At 26.5% G+C, this 19,486-nt stretch overlaps 1 protein-coding gene across 2 annotated transcripts in view; it reads right to left on the bottom strand.

Annotated features, from left to right (window-relative positions):
• Window positions 1-981: 981 nt before the first annotated feature.
• LOC107441153 (protein FAN) overlaps window positions 982-19,486 on the bottom strand; it is a 38,862-nt gene continuing 20,357 nt past the window's right edge. Inside the window, exons 14-33 of one of the 2 annotated variants that reach the window (XR_011638109.1) lie at window positions 19,401-19,480; window positions 18,400-18,490; window positions 18,234-18,297; window positions 18,049-18,157; window positions 16,874-16,943; window positions 15,331-15,462; window positions 14,381-14,423; window positions 13,697-13,866; window positions 12,203-12,302; window positions 12,002-12,060; window positions 10,784-10,851; window positions 10,532-10,599; window positions 9,697-9,758; window positions 7,998-8,059; window positions 7,202-7,252; window positions 5,272-5,403; window positions 4,658-4,696; window positions 4,291-4,393; window positions 3,997-4,106; window positions 982-1,152 (exon numbers count right to left, since the gene is read on the bottom strand). Coding sequence is in view for 1 of the 2 variants with exons in the window: in XM_043039703.2 (XP_042895637.1) it covers window positions 1,055-1,152; window positions 3,997-4,106; window positions 4,291-4,393; window positions 4,658-4,696; window positions 5,272-5,407; window positions 7,202-7,252; window positions 7,998-8,059; window positions 9,697-9,758; window positions 10,532-10,599; window positions 10,784-10,851; window positions 12,002-12,060; window positions 12,203-12,302; window positions 13,697-13,866; window positions 14,381-14,423; window positions 15,331-15,462; window positions 16,874-16,943; window positions 18,049-18,157; window positions 18,234-18,297; window positions 18,400-18,490; window positions 19,401-19,480 (1,715 nt within the window). In the remaining variant the exon portion in view is untranslated. Of the gene's footprint in view, window positions 1,153-3,996; window positions 4,107-4,290; window positions 4,394-4,657; window positions 4,697-5,271; window positions 5,408-7,201; window positions 7,253-7,997; window positions 8,060-9,696; window positions 9,759-10,531; window positions 10,600-10,783; window positions 10,852-12,001; window positions 12,061-12,202; window positions 12,303-13,696; window positions 13,867-14,380; window positions 14,424-15,330; window positions 15,463-16,873; window positions 16,944-18,048; window positions 18,158-18,233; window positions 18,298-18,399; window positions 18,491-19,400; window positions 19,481-19,486 lie in introns of both variants that reach the window. The other variant, XM_043039703.2, reaches the window with a different exon arrangement.

The raw sequence follows: 19,486 nt of genomic DNA, 5'->3' as shown, positions 1-19,486 counted from the left end.
CTCTTTACATACCTTATTTACTATTCCATACTTATTCTAAAAACACTTTTTACACTTTCACTTAAAAAAAGATTCAATTGTTGTTTGCTTCAGAGATGTGTAAGAAAGTTTGTCTATAACACTTTCTAAGTGAACTATAGCTTTAAATGTCTCCTCTGACATATTCGGCTGCCTCTCAATAAATCTCCCTACAGTGTCCACTGCAGAAAGTGCTTGTTTGTTAGTAACATTGGGCGGTAAATCTTCGATTTCTTCATCCTCTTCCGATAGTTCACAAGAAGCTTTCGTTTGAGCGATGATATCATTGTCATCCCACTGACCACACACTGTTACTGCATCACCTACATTTACAAAGTCATGAAATTCCATGTCATCAAGCTTCATGAGTCCGGTCAATCTGTTCACATCATTCCATGCCATGTCAGCCATTCTTAAAATTTTTTATTTTTTTTGGAATATTTTTTTAATTTTAGAAAAAAAATCTACATTATTTATGGAAAAAAAAATTCGTGAAATCAAGTTTTTTTTTAACATTGAGTGTATAAGGAAATTTTTTCTTTTCTTCCAGATATCGAAAAATTCGTGAAATTGAGCTTCGAGTTAGCGAGGTTCGACTGTATTATATTATTGATGTATATACTTAAATTCATGTTTTGAAATAAAACAGCTTGATTTTCAATTAAGCTTAATACAAAATGGGCTAAAAAGAGTTAAGCATCCATTAATATTGCCAGTTTGAATGGGTACCCTAAAATTATTGTTAGCCTTGGGCCCTATTTTTTCTTAGTTTGACCCTACAAGAGGTGCATTTTAATAGTCCAGTAGATGGCTGTCCACTAATAATAAAGAAAATTTTTTAATTAACTTAAATGAAAAAAAAAATTTAGTTATGCTCTAAATGGACACAAATTTATCCATTAACTAATGCAAATTTTAGAATTCTTAAAAGTTTTTATTTTTAAAACATGTAAAAACAAACTCTTTATATCATAAATTATCACTTTTTATTTATTTACAGTTTATAAAAATTAGATTATATACATTCATAGAATTTTCAGCCATCTTCTATACGCCAAGCAAGTACTCTATAATCACCTCCGCCTGTTACTAAAATTTTACCATCTGTTGATGCAGCTATGCAAGTCACAGGACCTAGATTTATGTAAAAAAATAACTAAACAATACTGAAAGATTATTTTAATTTCATAATTTTAATCTATAAGTTTATAATTTACAAGTTTAGAAACTTAATAAGAAATAAATTATCTATATGACAACCAATAATTTAAAATTTTCACTAATTGTACACAGGGCAACAATAATTGTACAAGGATCAGAAGAAAAAAATTTCACAATTAAGTTATTCACTTAAATATTTTTAAAATAAGACTTGGTAGATAGGAGAAAAATTGAACCAGTTCCTCTAGTAATTTTCTGTTTGAGGTGGTAATTTGCATTCCTCTCTTTGAATGAATAATGTTTGTTTAGACTTTAAAGCAACATGAAGATAATGTTGGTTAAAAGTTAACCGCAACATAAAAAGTAAAAATCATGCCTTTTCTATTTTAAAAATTAAATTAATAATTCATGTAAGGAAGTTGTTAATGAAATATATAATTTTTTTTTCCTAATTGAAAACCATTTTATTATAAAAGCATGACAGAAGTAATTAATATACTTTTCATACATTCAACCATAATTAGTCTTAAAACCACAAACATTTGAGTTCGTACTTAAAATATGCATTAACATAGTGGTTTTAAAACCTTTTGCCTCGCTAACCACTTTCTAAAATCCGAAAAAATAAGTGTCAAAACCCTATTGTAATTATCTTTAATAGGTAAAGCAAAAAACTTTATATATACATATATTATTGTTACAATGTAATTTATAAGAAGAAACAAAAAATATCTTAGTACAAAAATCTATATAATTAATATAATAACTGAAATGAATAAGAGACTGACTCGTAAAACCAATTCGCTTTATGTTAAATTTGAAAAACTCAAACTCTTGACGGAATATTTGTGGAAATTCAAAATTTAGCTTTATGTTTGACAGTTCTAGTCTTAGATCAGGTTCTGCATAAGTTTATGTTGAATTCTCAGATCATTATGTTATGCAAGAAAAATATTTTAATAATGACTTATTTGTTCCTGTCACTACATAGAATTACAAATAAACTAAAAAATTTAATGGCTTTTTAATTCCTGTCACTAGTAAAGTTACAAATTTACACAAAATCTTGTGCCGAAAAAAAATATGACTTGTTAATTCCTGTGTTGATTCCTGTCACAGAATTTTCCATCATCTCCAGACTTTTGAGAACTGCCCATTTAGTAGCATTGCAGTACATATGTAAGTAAATTTATAATTTTTTTCACGTTAGACATTTAATAATATTTTAGTGGACCACCAATTGCAAAACAATATCAATTGTTTTAAAATTCAGGAGCATCTTAGAAGTAGGAAATTCAACATGAAGCATTAGATTTTTCTCACAGATATGTACTGAATAACTAAATACCATTGACAATGAAAGATCTGTCAATAATTTAAGCTTGCAGGACATAAGATTCCACTGATTAAAGTTCATTTCTTATTATTTTTGCTCTAAATTCCTTTTGCAAACAATTCACAATTTATTTAACATTGTGGTCTTATTAAATTAAAAAATTTTTTACTTGATTTTACACAATAATTTAATAAAAGGAAGAAATGTGTTTAGATCTGCACTTGTGTTGCAAAGTTCTATGTGGCTGATGTACTGAAATGTTGTTTGGTGTTGCCTTTTGACATGAATTTAATATTATATATATATATAGTCGAACCTCGATTTTATGTACTTTAATTTAACGATTCATTGAATATTTTTTCTGTCTCAACAAAAATTATGTTAAAATGGTCTCATTTAACAAATTTTTAGCTTTGATTTAACAAACAACAATCACTGGAAAAAAATTCGCGCATAAAACTAAAACTTTGAATATTTTTTTCACACCCTAATCCAAGGGTGCAATTATATGTACGTACAATGTATTCAGTTTTAAAAGCAACTAGCATTAAAGAATATAACTTAACGTATAACTTATAGTTTTTAAGCTCGTAGTAAACTAATAACGTAGTATCTAAGGGTATTTTGCATTGATATTTTTATACCTTACTCTTTACAAAAATTGATATTCGATTTAACGAATGGATTTGTTGGCCCAAATGAATTCGTTTAATTGAGGTCCTCCTGTATATATATATGCAATAATGTTTAACCCCTATTTTTTGTGCAAAAAATATTTTTTCAACTTTTTTTCTCTCCATAGTATATATATATACAATATATATATATATAAAAATAAAAATCATTCTTGAAAAGTTTCCCGTTCATGTAAGTACATTTGAATTCGCTACATGCTTTATAAATGAAACTTATATTTCATCTATGTTTTATTCTGTTTTTTATTTTTATTTTATTTTCTGTTTTTACGTGTTATTTTGACTTTTTGTTTTCTATTTTATTTGTTGTAATTTCTGAAAAATTTTTTTTGAGTGCTCCTCACACTGTATTGATACAATATCAGAAAGCACTCTTTTTTGCGGATATAATCGTGTGGGCTGATGAAAAAATTATATCTTTTATTTTCCGGATTTTTAAAAAAAATTTTATCCTTTTTTTTTCTCCAGTTGTTTGATATTTTTTATTTCCTTTCTCCCCCCCCTTTTTTTTTCCATATGTCTGTAATTTTCCTTTGTTTTATCTTCATTTTGAACCTATCTATATANTATATAATAATAATTCCCCCCTCCCTTTTTTGGAGTAAATAATATTTTTTAAACTTTTTTTTTCATAGTACACATGCTCTACCTTTTGGAGAAACACAGGGAAATGTAATGCAGTTCACTAAATGCCCCACATAGCACATTTTGAGAAGATTTGTATTATCATTTAACATGCTACCATTAGCTCACTTATTTTTCATACAAAAACAACTAAAATCATACCTGTGTGTGCTGTTATGGTTTCTAATAACTCTGGATTCATAAGGTCCCATAAAAGAATTTTTCCAGATAATGTTCCAACAAATGCCGTACAACCATCCCATAAAATACACCTGAAACGAGAAGGATAAAAGTATTTCTATATTTTTTCAACTATAATTTGACTAAAATAATGTCTTATTATGCAACATACAAATTCGGTTAAAACTACATAGAGAAAGAAGTAAGATGTGTTATTTACTTGTTAAGTTTAAAGTTATTCCTTTTTTTCCAAAAAAAAAGATATATTTTAATTACCTAATGCCTTCTGCACATTCTGTACTATAGAGCAGTGTAGCAGTATTCACATCTATAACATTCAACACACCATCACTTCCACAAGTAACTATTTTCTGACCATCTGGGAAATCAAAAATTACATATTTGAGTAAAATTTTCTATAAATTGAACTATATCTAGAACTATTACAAGGTTGATATTATATTGATATATTATGTTTATATCTAGATATCTATATTTATAAAATCTAAATATTATGATATTGATGTATCTGGAACTATTGACAGAAATTACAGCAAATAATTACAAAATAGTTATGAAAAGGCAAGTTAACTCGTCACCAGTCAACAACGTGTTAAATTACAATTTAAACCATTTTACTTACCTGGACTAAATGGTACAGCATGAATTACATCTTTGTGAACTAGAAAAAAAAACAAGAATAAATATTAGTCTTTCTTCTCCAAAATACTATGTAAACTATCTTTAATATAAAATTTTTTTGCCTAACTTAAAAAATTATACCCGTATTAATTTTTTTAGATGTTTCAGAGGAAAAAATAATTGGCCAATTTTATATACAGTATGTTCTCGATATCTCAAAGTTGTTAAAAAAATTCGAGATATAGAGTTTTTGAGTTCCATACTAAACATGTTCTAAAAAGTCATACCTAAATCCATGATTTTTTTTAAAAAAAATAGTTAAAATCATGACATTTCATGACAAATTTTGTTCAATACTGAAATTCATGACTTCATAAAGTCATGAAATTCATAAAGTGTTAAAAAAATTCTATTTCTGGGCTTAAGAACAGGATATTGGACAGGATAAACACGAAACACTAATTTTTTTCTGTTAAGATTTTGTCATAGAAATTTAATATGTTAATTTAATAACATATAATATGTTTACATATGCATTTATACATTCTAAAACTAATTTTTTCACAATTACTTAACATGTTCTGATACTAAGTTTTTGAATTATGCAGTACTTACACAAATGACGACCTAATAAATAATATGTATCCATATCCCAAATGTACACTTCACCAGAATCAGTGCCTGTTACAAGAAGATGATTTTTGTCATTCAAACTTAAACAACAAACACTAGCTTCGTGATCTAATTCTGCCTAGTAAAAAGTCAAAATAAAAAAAAATTGTATTATAAATAATATTTTAGGGCATAAACTGACATATAATTTCCTTTTTTTACATAATGAATAGCATTTTTTTTGTTTACTAGAAGATGTACTATTGTACTATCCTTTTTATACCAAATCATACAATTGTACTTTTCTTTTCACTACAAAATGTGTCATTTTATTTAAGATGACAATGTTTATTGTTAAACATTTCATGACAGTTTCACAGCATTTATAATAATTATTTTTTAACAATGCATATTTTTGAGTGATTCAATTTTTTTTATTCCCTTATGAATTTAATTAAACAGAGTTTACTAAGGCAATGGAAATATTTTAAAGAAGATGAAACATTTTAACAACATAACATATTCATTGAAACACAAAAGCTGTGGCTATTAACTATCAAGACTGATCTAAGTAGCTAATTAAGTTATATAAGCTAAAATTAATATTGATAATTTTTTTACTATAATCGAAATTGCTTTGACTATCCAAATACAGTCGAACTCGTTTATAACGAGCTCGGATTTAACGAGAACTCGGATTTACCGAGGGAAACGAGAATATTTGGTTGGATCAATGTTAAGTCTATGGAACAAAAGTCGCTTTTAACGAGCAAGACCCGGTTTTAGCGAGCAATATTTTTCTGTTTTGCAACCTTTTTTCTCATCTTTCTAGTCTTTCTGTCTTATATTTTTTTCAAAATGGTAAAAAATGCGCGAGAAATCGAAAAAAAAAACCGCGAACTGAAACTTAATTGCACTTATTGCTCTAATCTAAAACTTTATCGGTTAACGAAAAAGTTAAAATTTTACCGGAGTTGGATGACGGTGTTAAAAATATCGAAATCTGCAAAAGGTATGGATTGTCTTCATCTACTGTTTCCACACTGCTAAGAAACAAAGCCAAGTTAATGGATGCATACGACCAAAATAAAACAGACTGTAAGCGACTGAGGAAGTGTTCGAAAGAGGATTTGGACGAAGCGTTATTGAAATAGATGAAGGTGCAATGTAGTGCTGATTTACCTGTGAGTGGACCTATTCTAAAAGTGCAAGCAGAAAAATTTGCTGAACACTTTGGATATTCTGAGTTCGTTTGGTTAGTTATCATTAAATTAAGTAAAGTATTTAATTAAATTAATTAATGTAATTAAAGTAAGTAAGTATTAATTAAATTTTAAGTAAACTCAATCATTTGACCTCCCTCTTCTGGTTGCACACCTGCCTTAAGGACCCGTTTATTACGAGCACTCGGATTTAACGAGTACATGTTACGGTCCCTTTGTGCTCGTTATAAACGAGTTCGACNATATACCGATTTTTAAAACCATCTATAGAAACTACTTTAATGTGCTCGAATGGCAGGTTAGACAGGTTTAAAAAGCGGAATAACAGAAATTCAGGAAAAATTATCTGAGAGTCGGGAAGTGCTTCCATATCTGATGTTGAGAATTGCTCATCAGCTAAAGATTACAAATCTTTTTTTTGTACGCAAGACGAAGAGTGATGAAAAATAACACATTTTCTGCTACTACATAATATTTTTCAGTCATTTATTTGAATAATGTGTATATGTTATATGAATATAATGTAATAAAAGGGAGGAGTTTGGGAACCATTAGTGAAATTGCCTGCGTAACGGATATAGTGAACTCCCGGTTATAGTGAACCGAAATTTCGGTCCCTTGAAGGTTCACTATAGCGGGGTTTGACTGTATATATATATATATATATATATATAAATTTTGAATTACTAAATAATTAATGTGGCACTGACCTTTAGATCAAATGATGGCTTCATTCCCTCACTTGATTCATATAACCAGACCTAAAAAGAAAAACAGCTTTTGACACAACTAAACAGATTGAACTCTAAAATGGTCGAATCTTCAGGTAAGATCTTTAACAATGGTAACAGTATCAATATTGTATCGATAAATATCTGTTAACATTAAGCTATTTTTCAAAATTCCGAGTTACTTTCTTATGAACGAAAATCAGTTTCTTTCTTTACCATCTTAAAAGGATTTAGTAAAATAAAAATAAAAAATTACTTTAAATATATCTTTATACAAAATAAAAAGTATTCCATCAAAATTTAAGTTACTAAAGTATTTTCATTAGCTTGAATATTTTTTTTTTCTTTTTTGATTCAAAATTATTATTAACTTTGCACATTTCACTTCCATTTTTTTACAAACTTAAACTGATAAATGCATATTTTATAATACAAACCATCAAAACATATTTATTTATAACTAATTTAGAAAATAGAGCAATGTATTTTCACTATTTTGTAAGGAATTTCCAGAAATATACTAACATTTTTAGTATTTACAATTTTTTTTGTGGACTAGTCTTTAAAGCTAAAATTAAGAATCCCATTGTTGGTCAGTTATCACAGTGCCTAATTTAACAGAAAATTAAAATTAAAAATTTTGTAATTTTCGTTTGATTTTATGTAGTAAAATTTTCATGAGAAATTGTTTAGAATGAGAATTTCTCTGTTATACAAACTGTTATATTTAATGTGTTACTTATCAACGTTGATATAATTGTGATGAGATTCTTACCTTTGCAGTTGAATCTAAAGAAGCAGTGACAAGGATACCATTCATAAAACTAAGATCTGTAACTGAATAAAATTTATAATTAATGCATTTTGGTAATTATCTAATCGCAGGAAGTAGGAACACATAAGCCTAACATTGATTGTATTTTAATGTTATTTTATGAAATCTGTAATTTTCTTACTACTGTAACTTAGATAACAATTATTTGATGTTCTAAACAATATTTTGAAATCAAAGTATTGCTGAATGAGGAATATATTAATAAAAATTTTTAGATGTCAAAATACTAAAAATTTTTTTTTAACATGTCTAGAAAATTAATTTTCTTATTTAAATAATTTATTTTGGCAGTGTCTCAAACACTACAAAAACTAAAAATCTATTTTTGCAGTAAATTGTATTACATGGAAAAATTAAAATCAATCTTTTTTTTAATTCAAGCTAGAAAACTCTAAAAGTTCTAATTTCGAAAATGTAGTTAACCTATACATTTTCAATTGAAACAAGCTCAACTTTTATAAAAATAAACAAATTTTTAAAAAAGTTTTAAGCAATGACGAGTTTTTTCAGTCACGTACGTTAATAAACAATCAACTTAATTATTTTTAAGTCAGATCTACAAATGATGAAGATTACAATTCAGTCTATTAAATAATATGGATAAACCATAAGTTTTTTAGAGTGACATTATAATGAAATTTTAAAATCAAATGAGTAAACTAACATTCAACCATTAAGTCAATAAGCTTTATTTTATTCTTTTTTTTTTTAAATTCTTTTATTGTACAATTGTGGGGATTGTAAAGATTTTAGAGAGCATGAAGTAAAATAAGCTTTTCTGAATATTATTATAATAATGAAAGTTAATTTTATCCTTTTTATTTCAACTTTTTAGTTAAATGTGGACAAATAATAATTTAATGTTAACAGAACAGAAATTAAATTTTCTCTAAACAAGTTCAAATAAATAAATAAATTTCAAACTTAAAAAATTTAGTTTCAGACATTATTAGGCTACATATTTAAAAAATAAAAAATTAAAAAAAAAAACTTTAAAATGAATAGAAACAATAGAAAAATGCCTTCTTAAAACTGTGGTCACGATGAATAAATTTTTTCTATTTACAGTAAACCATAATATTTTCTTAACTCAGATATTTGAATGCTTCCAAAATGACATTCAACATATTTTTCCACCAAAATCAAATGATCATCCACTTATCTAAGTCTTCCACCAAATCCCATTAGAAAGCAAAGAACATCACTTTCAATTGAAAAGCAGCTTCTTTAAACCCAAACTAGAATAAATATAATGTTTCCTACACACAGCATACTATAATATGTTTTTAAACATAGATATTTGAATGATTTCAAAATGTTATTTAACATGTTCACTAAACTGAAATGATCTTCGACTTATCTAAATCGTTCACTAAATCACCAGAATAAATATGTTTCCTACTTACAGCTAACTACTATATCATGCTCCTAAGCCTAAAGATTTCAGTTCTTACTATTATTTAACTATTATTTAACAAATTCTGCAACTAAAATCTTCAATTATAATATATAATTAAGCAAATACCAGAATCATTATATTTTCAAAGTAAACTGCAGTACTTAAGGAAGTACTTTTGTTAAACAATGCTACAAATAATATTTTATCACAAATGATGTTTGATTAACAAGACATACCTACCAGAATCATCATGAGCCATTGTTGTTGCTAAGAGTTTTCCATATTCTACATTATACAAGTATCTAAAAAATGTATAAAATTATTTTTGATATAATGTATCTAAAGAATTAATAATTTATTATCATTTAGTGAAAATGAAATTGGTAATAATAATTTAAAAATAGAAAGCGTGTTGTGATAAAAAATCACAACAATCTACAAATCACTATAATATAACATTATATATATATATATATATATATAAAACTGGATGTGGANTATATATATAAAAAGTACTGTAATCAAAATCAAATAAACAATTCTCAAATAATTGTAAAGATTTTACACCTAATTACTTGTGAGATTTAAGTTTTTGTTTGGCATGCACTAACAATAGCTTAAAAAGCTATTTAAATAAACTTTATGGTAGTGTCTAAAGTGGGCAACTGTACTGTGGGGGGTACGCAGAAAATTTTAGGGGTATGCCACATTTCTCATCAAAATACTTTATGCCCTCAGATGTGCCCAAAATAATAGAAAAACAAAATTAGGGCAAATTTTTTTCAATGAATATCACTGTATTATAACAATAACAGTACTAATATGCTCCTACAAATACTCCAATCTACATTTTGTTTCAATTAGCGTTATTTTTGTTTTAACTCTACTTAAAAATGACCGTTAGGTATTTGTGGTTATATATATAAATATATATATATTAGATGTACAATATTACAGATATATGTTAGATATACCATATTACGATATATATATTCTTCTCTACTTTTAATTACATTTTTTTAGAGTCAATAAAAATTAAGAATAATAATACATTGCAAGCGATGTAAAAACTTACATGTAATTGTCCCAGGAACCTACAATAACAGTTCTGTCATCTGCCATTAAAGAACAAGATGATAAAGCCTAAAATTATAAAAAATAAATTTTTATACAATTGCGCAGAAAAACTTTTATCTGATTTTTTTTAATTGATGGAGCTAAACAATTCCTTTTTCAATACATAGAATATTAAAAAAAATATTAATAAAATAAAGAAAATTTTTCTGAAAAAATTCTACATCTAACATAAGATAGTGAAGAAACTTACCATATTGTAAACTTTAATGCTTCTCAATTGTTTTTTTTCTTCCAGTGAATACATTTTCAAAAGTCCATCTGTCAAATGAAAAATAAATAAATAAAGACATATTTTCATTACTAAACCAGTTTTTGGTGAAAAATTTCATTAACAAAAAGAACTTAGTGCAAGTCTAAGAGACTTTTCTTCTTTGCACTTATAATACAGCCAGTTAGATTAATAAGACAGGAGGCGCTTCGCGCTTTTGTACCACAGGTCTGGGATTCTATCCTTGGACTGGGCAAGGGTGACTCAGCCTTCCACCCCTTCACATTGGGGGTTCCACGTTCAGTTAACCACCCAACTGGAACATCTACTCCAGCATCCCAGAGCCCAAGGTCAAGAAAACTGGGATGAGCACAGTGTCACTGAGTTTATTTTAGACAGATTAATAAGTAATATTTTTGCTTTTTCTATTAATAAATATTTTTTTTTTAAATTCTGCATAAGCTATAAGATTTTGATGATAATAACAAGACACAAACATTAACAAACCCAGCTTTTAATGAAAAGAATTATAACCAATCTAAATTTGTAGTTAAATTATTCTTTTTTAATATAATTATTATGCATTGTTATAAAGTTTGTGTTATGTTTTGTCAGTCTCAGCGAATTTCGCATTATTTTTCTACCAGAATTTCTCACATATAGACCAGATACTCAAATAAAACTTTTATAAAAATTATAAATAAAGAAATAGTCTAATCGCAAATAACAAACAACAAAATATATAAAATATACATTTCATTAAATACAAAATAAAATAATGTATCTTAATAAAATTGGATTTTTTATTGAGATTCAAGTTTTATGTTTCATCAATTTTCATTGTTTCTACATTAGATTTCTTACATACAGAGCCATGTAAATAGTAATCAATTGATACTTAACAAAAATGAGAAAAAAATTAGCAAAAAGCATCACATTTACAAAAAGTAAACAATTAGATAGTACACCTAATATACAAAGTAAAAGAATGTAGTGTAATTTAGAGTTGATTTGTTCTTTTTAAATACAATTGTTGAATATTGTTATAAGTATCACAATTTGAAGATTTCTGAAAATTCATTAGGCACTTTTATATCAAAATAATATCAATCGACTTTTATAGAAAAATAATATTGATATAATATAAAAATAATATTATCGATAAAAAAAATACTCAATAAATAAGTATTTTATTCCTACCTTTTGAAACAGAAAATATAAACTTCTTGTCTTTTGTGATGCATATATCAGTGATAACCCTGTAAAATAATATGCAAGAATTTATGAAAGAAATTTATTGACAAAATAAATTGATTTTTTTGTAAAAGTAGTATTTCATATATAAGGAGTAAGAAGTAAGTTGACAATAAAGCAACTGCATAAAATAAAAATACAACTAACTCTCTGTGAAATTTGCACTCCAAATTCAGAGTAAGTTTAGAAATGTTTTTGTTCCATCTCAAGAAAGAATGTTCAGATCTTGTACTTGTATTTGAGGTACCTAAAAATCAAAAATAAATTAAGCATGCAACTAAAATAATATTAATTTTGAAATCTAATTTACCATTTAAAAAAAAAACTTAAATTAATGTGTTTTTCTCCCTTTTAATTTTTCATCTCTGATACAATTAGAGCAATTATTTAAAAACATCTTTAAAAAATCCAAAAACTTTATAAGTTCCACTTCTTTTCTATTACCAATTAAAATTTTAGCATATCTTTCTCTAAATATGTTTGAAAATCAGTAACAAAAAAACAACTAGATTATCCATGCAGCCAACAAATTCTTTACATTTCAAAAACAAAACCATTACCGAATATAGCAAAAATTAACCTATTAATCTTCCTAAATGTTTTTTTTACTCAAAATTTAAATTTTTAGAATTTGAAATCTATCATGACTAATGCATCATATAAAATTCTTAAAAATTTACTAAATATTTAAAACTTTCCTATCAGCAATTTTGGAACATGAACTAGAGCTAAACAAAGCACAGTTGACAATTGTACATTGTTTTATAGAATAATGAATACAGACAAACGTTGATATCACAAAAAGAATAAAAAATGTAGAAAATTACTATATTTTTTAAATTGTAGAAAAAGTCATTGTTTTATTTTTAAAATAATACAGCATATCTTGACTTAAAAATATTACAATAATATTTATTAATTTATTATTAATTTGTTACAAATTATTTACTCATATCTGTAGTCTTTCAATACTTCTTCTCTTGTAATGATACTTCCCAAACATAGCCTTAAATATTTTATGTTTTATTGCAGACATATTTTGCAATGTTCACTGTTAATTGAAAAAAAAATCACATATGGCTATCTCAGGGGACCCTCTTACACACAATTGGTACTGTAGAAAATTCTCTTGGGTACCCTGCTTTTTGAGGGACTTCCATATCACGCTTTGTCAATGGTCACTTGAGGTATCGCTCATATGTACAGGGACAAAAAGCTTTTAGTATTTGCAGAGATTGTGAGATTACTACGACACAACCGCACCACATTTTAACCTGCATTAATTTTAAGTTGGACGATATTTTTTTCAAAACCTCCTTTGTTTTTAGACTCCTTGGAAGTTTATGGACTTATGGAATTGGTCTAGTCAAATTGGCCACTTGAAAACAACAACGCACTCCAATTTTTGACTGTTAGATTCTCTACAATTTAGAGGATTTGCATGTCAAAATCCTCAGCACGTGGCTCATAATAGATGCGAGGTGCCTGCAAAACCTTGTGTACTTAGTCTAAAAGGTTATCAAATTCAGAGCTGTAATTACACAATATTAAATTACGCTTTTCATAATTTCTCTACAGGTGGTTAATTTTATTTCTGGTGAACATCGTACTTTGTTGTATTAAGGTAAAATAAATAATTACTTCTTTCTTTATTTGAGTTCAATAATTTTTCAAGAGATTCAGGCATGTTATCATCTAAGGCAGACAGAATTCTCCTTTGAGGATGTGGTTTAATAAAAAGTTGTCTAGGAATTTGTCCAAATTCCATGATTTGCACTTCCAGTGAATATCTTTCATTGATGTCTTTAATGCTGCAAATAAAATTAATACAATAAAAAAATTATTTTAAAGAAAAAAAAAGAAATAGCACTAGCTACAGCTTAGTTAACTTTAAAGACACTGCAATTTTCTTAATCAGTTGCTTCTTTAAACATTTAAGAATTACTGTTAAAACGAGCATTCAAAACTAAACTAGAGTTCTTAATTAAGCTTTAAAAAAAATTCCTTTTATTAACTTATGATTTTCATGGTCTAAAATTATATATAAAAGTAAAGTGCACTAAAAAATAATTATAACCCATTGGACAGTTTTGTTATTGTATTCAAATATTTGATTGTATTAGAAAATAGTCAAAAACACTAAAGAAACACATAAGTATCTAAATATTTTATAATGTAATAGAATATTAAAACAACTTTGGAAGTAGCATAAATAAAAGGAAAAAATGTAATTTCTATAAATGGAAATTTTTTTAGTGTGTCTGAATTTTATAAAATTATTTTATCTTTCATGAAATTAAACATAAATAATAAAAGAAGTCATACCTATCCAAATCAACAGCTCCTTCATAAGTTAAATAATAAAAAACTGAAAAATAAGAATAAGTTAGAGTAAGATAGTTTGACAAAATTTCCAAAACTGAAAATTATAAACAAATGCTAGAAAAAAGAAACTAACTATACTACAAATGTTCAAAATTTCTAGAAGCCACAACCAATTTTTAAGAGCCAGCATATTATGAGAAAGGAGCATATCCCCATTTTTATATTTTAAAATTACATTAAGACAATTATTATATTTACTTTAATATCGCATAGAAAAAATGAAGTTGTCAAAATTGTGTTTGATTTTAAACATATTTAGTTTAGTTGTATTGACAATGATGCTTAATTAATTTTGGTAATAGGCACTACTGCTATCAAGGCAATTTGTGTAAAATTTGTATTAAGGTACCTATTACATCTGCAATGTTAATACAAAAACAATTGGAAGAGGTTTTTTTAGCAGTCCTTTGTAAGAGATAAATACCAGAAAAAATAGTTTAATTCTGGTAAATTTTTACTATCATGAGTTAACCTTGAGCAACAGCATCATGCCAAATGTGCAGGTTTTGCTTAATCTAATAACGTACAGTCATTGGGAAAGTGAAAATATAATAAATAAACTTAAATGGAATTATTTTAGCTTTACCAATTGTGTTGATACATTTCTCAGTTTCGCACATGATTTCATAGTGTTGTTTAATACTGATTTATTCATTATTTACTTTTTTTCACCCCGTATGAAAAACGAGTATTCAGCTAGTACACAATAAAACCATAAATAAAAATATATGCACAAAAACAAAATTTTTTTATTGCTAAATTTTTTTATTTTAATATTAAAGCTTACACTTACATATAAAGTTTTTGCAGTGATGCTCAATCAGATTTAAAAATAACATTTTTAAAGCAAGGAAAAAATCTGTAATATTTTGTAACCCAAGCAAAATTACCATTGTCAGCTTTACTTGCTTCTTCTCCTCTTTGTTTATAACCAAAGATTAAATCTATCCAATGATTTAAGCTGTTTGACACATAATCTGATTCAAGAGCATCTCGTAAGATCTTCACACATTCAACAGGATCTAAAAATGAGTTACGCAGTAAGAAATGATTTTTTTAAAAATAATAATTGTCTCAAAACAGAAAGGGTATAAACAAAAAAACAATATTTTTGAATTTATTATCTTTAAAAACACTTAAAACAATTTAAAATGTGAAATGGTGCATATTTCACTCAGAAAAAAGCTTTACAGAAAATGGTCTGAAATAAAGAGGGGCCACTGTCTCCAATTTAATTTAACCAGCTATGCACAAAGGTGGAAAAACAAAATAAATAATGAAGAAAACCTGATGTTTGCTCCAAGTTTACTTTAATTCCGTGTTAACATTCATTTCAATTTACTATTTTAAATTTAAGTTTAAAATTAGTGTGGCAACTTACACAATACTAGGTTAATAAGTCAGGTGGGTTAAGCGTAATATTTAGGTTAAGTGGAATATTTAGGTAATTTTGAAGGAAAATAATACTAAGTATATAAATAGGTGCTCCACGCATAAATTTATCACTTTGAGTGAATAAATAGGTGTGAAATAAGAAAATGCAGAAATACTAGAGGAAATAGTAAAGTTTAATATAGTTTATTATTTGATAAATTAAATTGAAAGAGTTAGCAAAAATAAAGAATGATTTTAAAAAAGCATTTACTCCAAAGGCAATGGTTAATTACTTCACTCTTGCTTTGACTTCAAAATAACAAAAAAGGTTCAAGTATAAAATTTCAATTTAATAATTAAGTTGATAGTGGCCAATTCATAATATCTCATCAAAATGTAGAACATTTTATAATAAAAGTGTATTCAACTTTCATATTTTCTTAAGAAAAGGATTGAAAAGTAAAAGGATTTATTGGAAATAGTGTGTTGAAATTAATACAGGTGGCATCCAAGTTTTAGATCTAGAGCGGTTTTTAGATATACATAAAATAACGCAATTTTTATGATTAAAACATTTTTGAGTAAAATTAGTTTACTAAAAATCAACCTCATGCAAAAATACTATGAATAATAAAAAATGCAATAGTTCACACATAAAAATAATAATAAGGATTATAGAAAAATATTTCCTTTTGGAATTTAAATATAAAAAAATCACAGTTAAAGTCAAAATACAACAAATTCATTAGCAATTTTTTTCCAGTTAACTGTATTTATAAAATCAAATAATCCCACTTTGAGGAAGGAGGAAATAATTGCAATTTTTTAAAATTTAATAGTGATGTTTACAAATCAAATAATCACACTAAGAAGAAGATAACAATTTTCTATAAAATTTTATGAAAAATTGATTTTATTTTTTAAAATGATTTAAAATGAAAAAAAAAACAAGTTAAAAAGTATAATAATGATGCAAATAAATATTAACTTTAACTGTTACTTCAGTCACTTAAGAAATAAAAATTAAATTTAAATATGAGAACAAGCTGTAAACATTACCTTTAGCCCAAGCGGGTAGTTCAACATCTCCAACTTTAACCCCATTCATTCGAGTTCCGAAGTCTAAACTCTATAATTTAAAATAAATCATAAATTAAAAAAATAGCTATTATTGAGCTTATCAATAATAAAAATTATCAAATATTTTTTCAAAAAACAATATGTATCTTTTTTTTGTAAAAAAAATCAATATATTTAGAATTTTTTTTTTAAAATTTACATTGTTTTTAATATTTTATTTTTCTAGTCTATCCTAAATGTTAGAACAATTCAGTTAAACTAAAGAACAATTATAATAAACAATCAAAGCTTTTTTTTCTTCTTTTTTGTGTGGAAATTACATCTATCTCTCACACTTGAGCCGTTGTGGATCAATGGAAAGAGAGCTCGCCTCTCAGTGAAGTCACCAGAGTTCTAATCACAGCAATGGCTGGTTGATACAAATTTCGGACCCAGCTTGCATCAACCCCAGTGCTGACGTAAGTGGTAGACACACCATAAGCTTAAGTAAGTGGTAGACACCACCTAACGAAATTTTATAGATTCTCCACATTTTTTTAAAACAAACTTATGCATGTAAAGTATATAAAAATAAGTAACCAAAATATTGAAAATTTATCAAAATTTGAAAATTTTTAAAAAAATTGACAAATAATTTTTGAAAATTAACTGCTGTTAAAACTAAGTTCTAAAATAACTAACTTTATTAAATGGTTTTAGAAAAGAAAAGGCTTCTCTTAATCAGATAAAGAAATATTCTTAATGTTTTCAACAACAAACATAAATTAAAATAAGTTTAAGCGCTTAAAATACCAGTTGAAAAAATATTTGAGTATGCGAATTAGAATAAGCATTAGTTATTCTAATATGTATACTGTAGCAACCACATCGCTAAGCTACAACAGCGCCACCACATACAAGACAGTGGATGCTCAGACTTCGAACCGAATGGACCTCCTTCTTTATTTCTCCTTTTCTTAGTTAATTAAACTTATATTTGTTTGTCCGTGTGCTATATGTATATTAATAAAATATTTGGCACTAAGCTTTTCCTCATTTTAAACTCCCTGAGATCTAGCTCGGGCCACAATACTCAAATATTTTTTTATCTCCATATTTAACTTAATTTCACTGATAAGTTATAAAATACTTAAAGTAAAAAAAATATACATTACTTTTCCATTCAGAAGAAACTGTCCTTTTTCTTCTAAGTCGTAAAACTGAGGTACAAGCTCTTTAAAATCTGAAGTATTTGTAGTAATATTTCGCCATGTATCAGGAATACTATTAAAGAAAGTACAAATTATTTCTCAGGAAAAAATGCAAATAAGAAGGTTGCAAATTCAAAGCAATTACTCACCTATTAAACATACGATCAGGGTGATCAAATCGACCATTCTGTAAGCACAACATAAATTGGGGCACTGAAATAAATTATACCAATATAGATACAGCCATATGAAGAAAATGTTCATGAAGAAATATATGTATATGAAGAAAATGGTATCAATCACAAGCATACATACTATTCCTAACGAGATAATACAGCACAAAACCTGGAGTAGAATAATGAGATCCGTATAAAAATTTTGGTTCCGCCATTTCATTGTAACGTTCCTATAAAAAGTAAATATAAAGATGCTTTAGTTTCAGATGATTAAAGGAAATTAAATAAAAGTTTGGTCGTCATTTGTAAGATGGTATGTTCTCCAATTGCCAGACTTTTTGGAAAAAAACAAGGATCTTCAAGTTTTCTAAACCAAGGGGCCACATAAGCACCTTGACTAAGTTTAAAAGGCAAAGATCTATTCATCAAAGACATTATTACAGAAGAAAAGAGCATCACCGCCACCTACTTTTGATTACAAAATAGCAAAATTCTGGTATGTTGGTTGTATAATTCAAACGCTTAAAACTAAATTAAATATAAAAAATTCTAAAATTAAAAAAACATTAAAAAAATAATATTAAGTCCACTAAATTTTCTCAAGTAAAAAATATTTCACATAGTTCTCTGTGTATATGATGCATTTTCCATCAAATAAATATGCTATGAGGCACATCTTTAAAAAAAAAATCAATCAAAACATGCTGTGAGGCGACCTGATAATTATGTTTATCATATTGCATGTGACATCACTTTATGTTTTAAAAGCTTTCATTATGTTATATATTTTGAAATACTCTTGAATAAATTATTGTAACTTACTTAAATTATCTTTAATTTTCTTCTCTGAATGTAATTTAAAGTGTCATTTCAAAACAATCCCTTATACGTAAAGAAAATGTGATAAGAGAAAAGTCAAAATTATCAGTATATAACATATTAGAAATAGTATAGAGAAAATTGATACAGATTCATATTTATCACATTGTTTATAATGCATTAATATTTCACAATCAATGAATGTCCGACGTTATTACCCCCTATTTTCATAAAATTTTGGAGGCTTGTTGTTGACTTATACAGCTGGATATACTATAAATAACTCAAAATATTAACTATCAAGTCCTATGATTTATTTACCTTTAAACGCTTCAAACGATCAACATTCAATGCTCCAACAGGTTTAGTCAAATCTCGAAACACTGACCGATCATTTAAATCTGAAA

Source organism: Parasteatoda tepidariorum, chromosome 10 (genome assembly GCF_043381705.1).
Source record: "Parasteatoda tepidariorum isolate YZ-2023 chromosome 10, CAS_Ptep_4.0, whole genome shotgun sequence".
Taxonomy (NCBI): Eukaryota; Metazoa; Arthropoda; class Arachnida; order Araneae; family Theridiidae; genus Parasteatoda; species Parasteatoda tepidariorum.
This window is presented reverse-complemented; position numbering and strand designations above follow the sequence as displayed.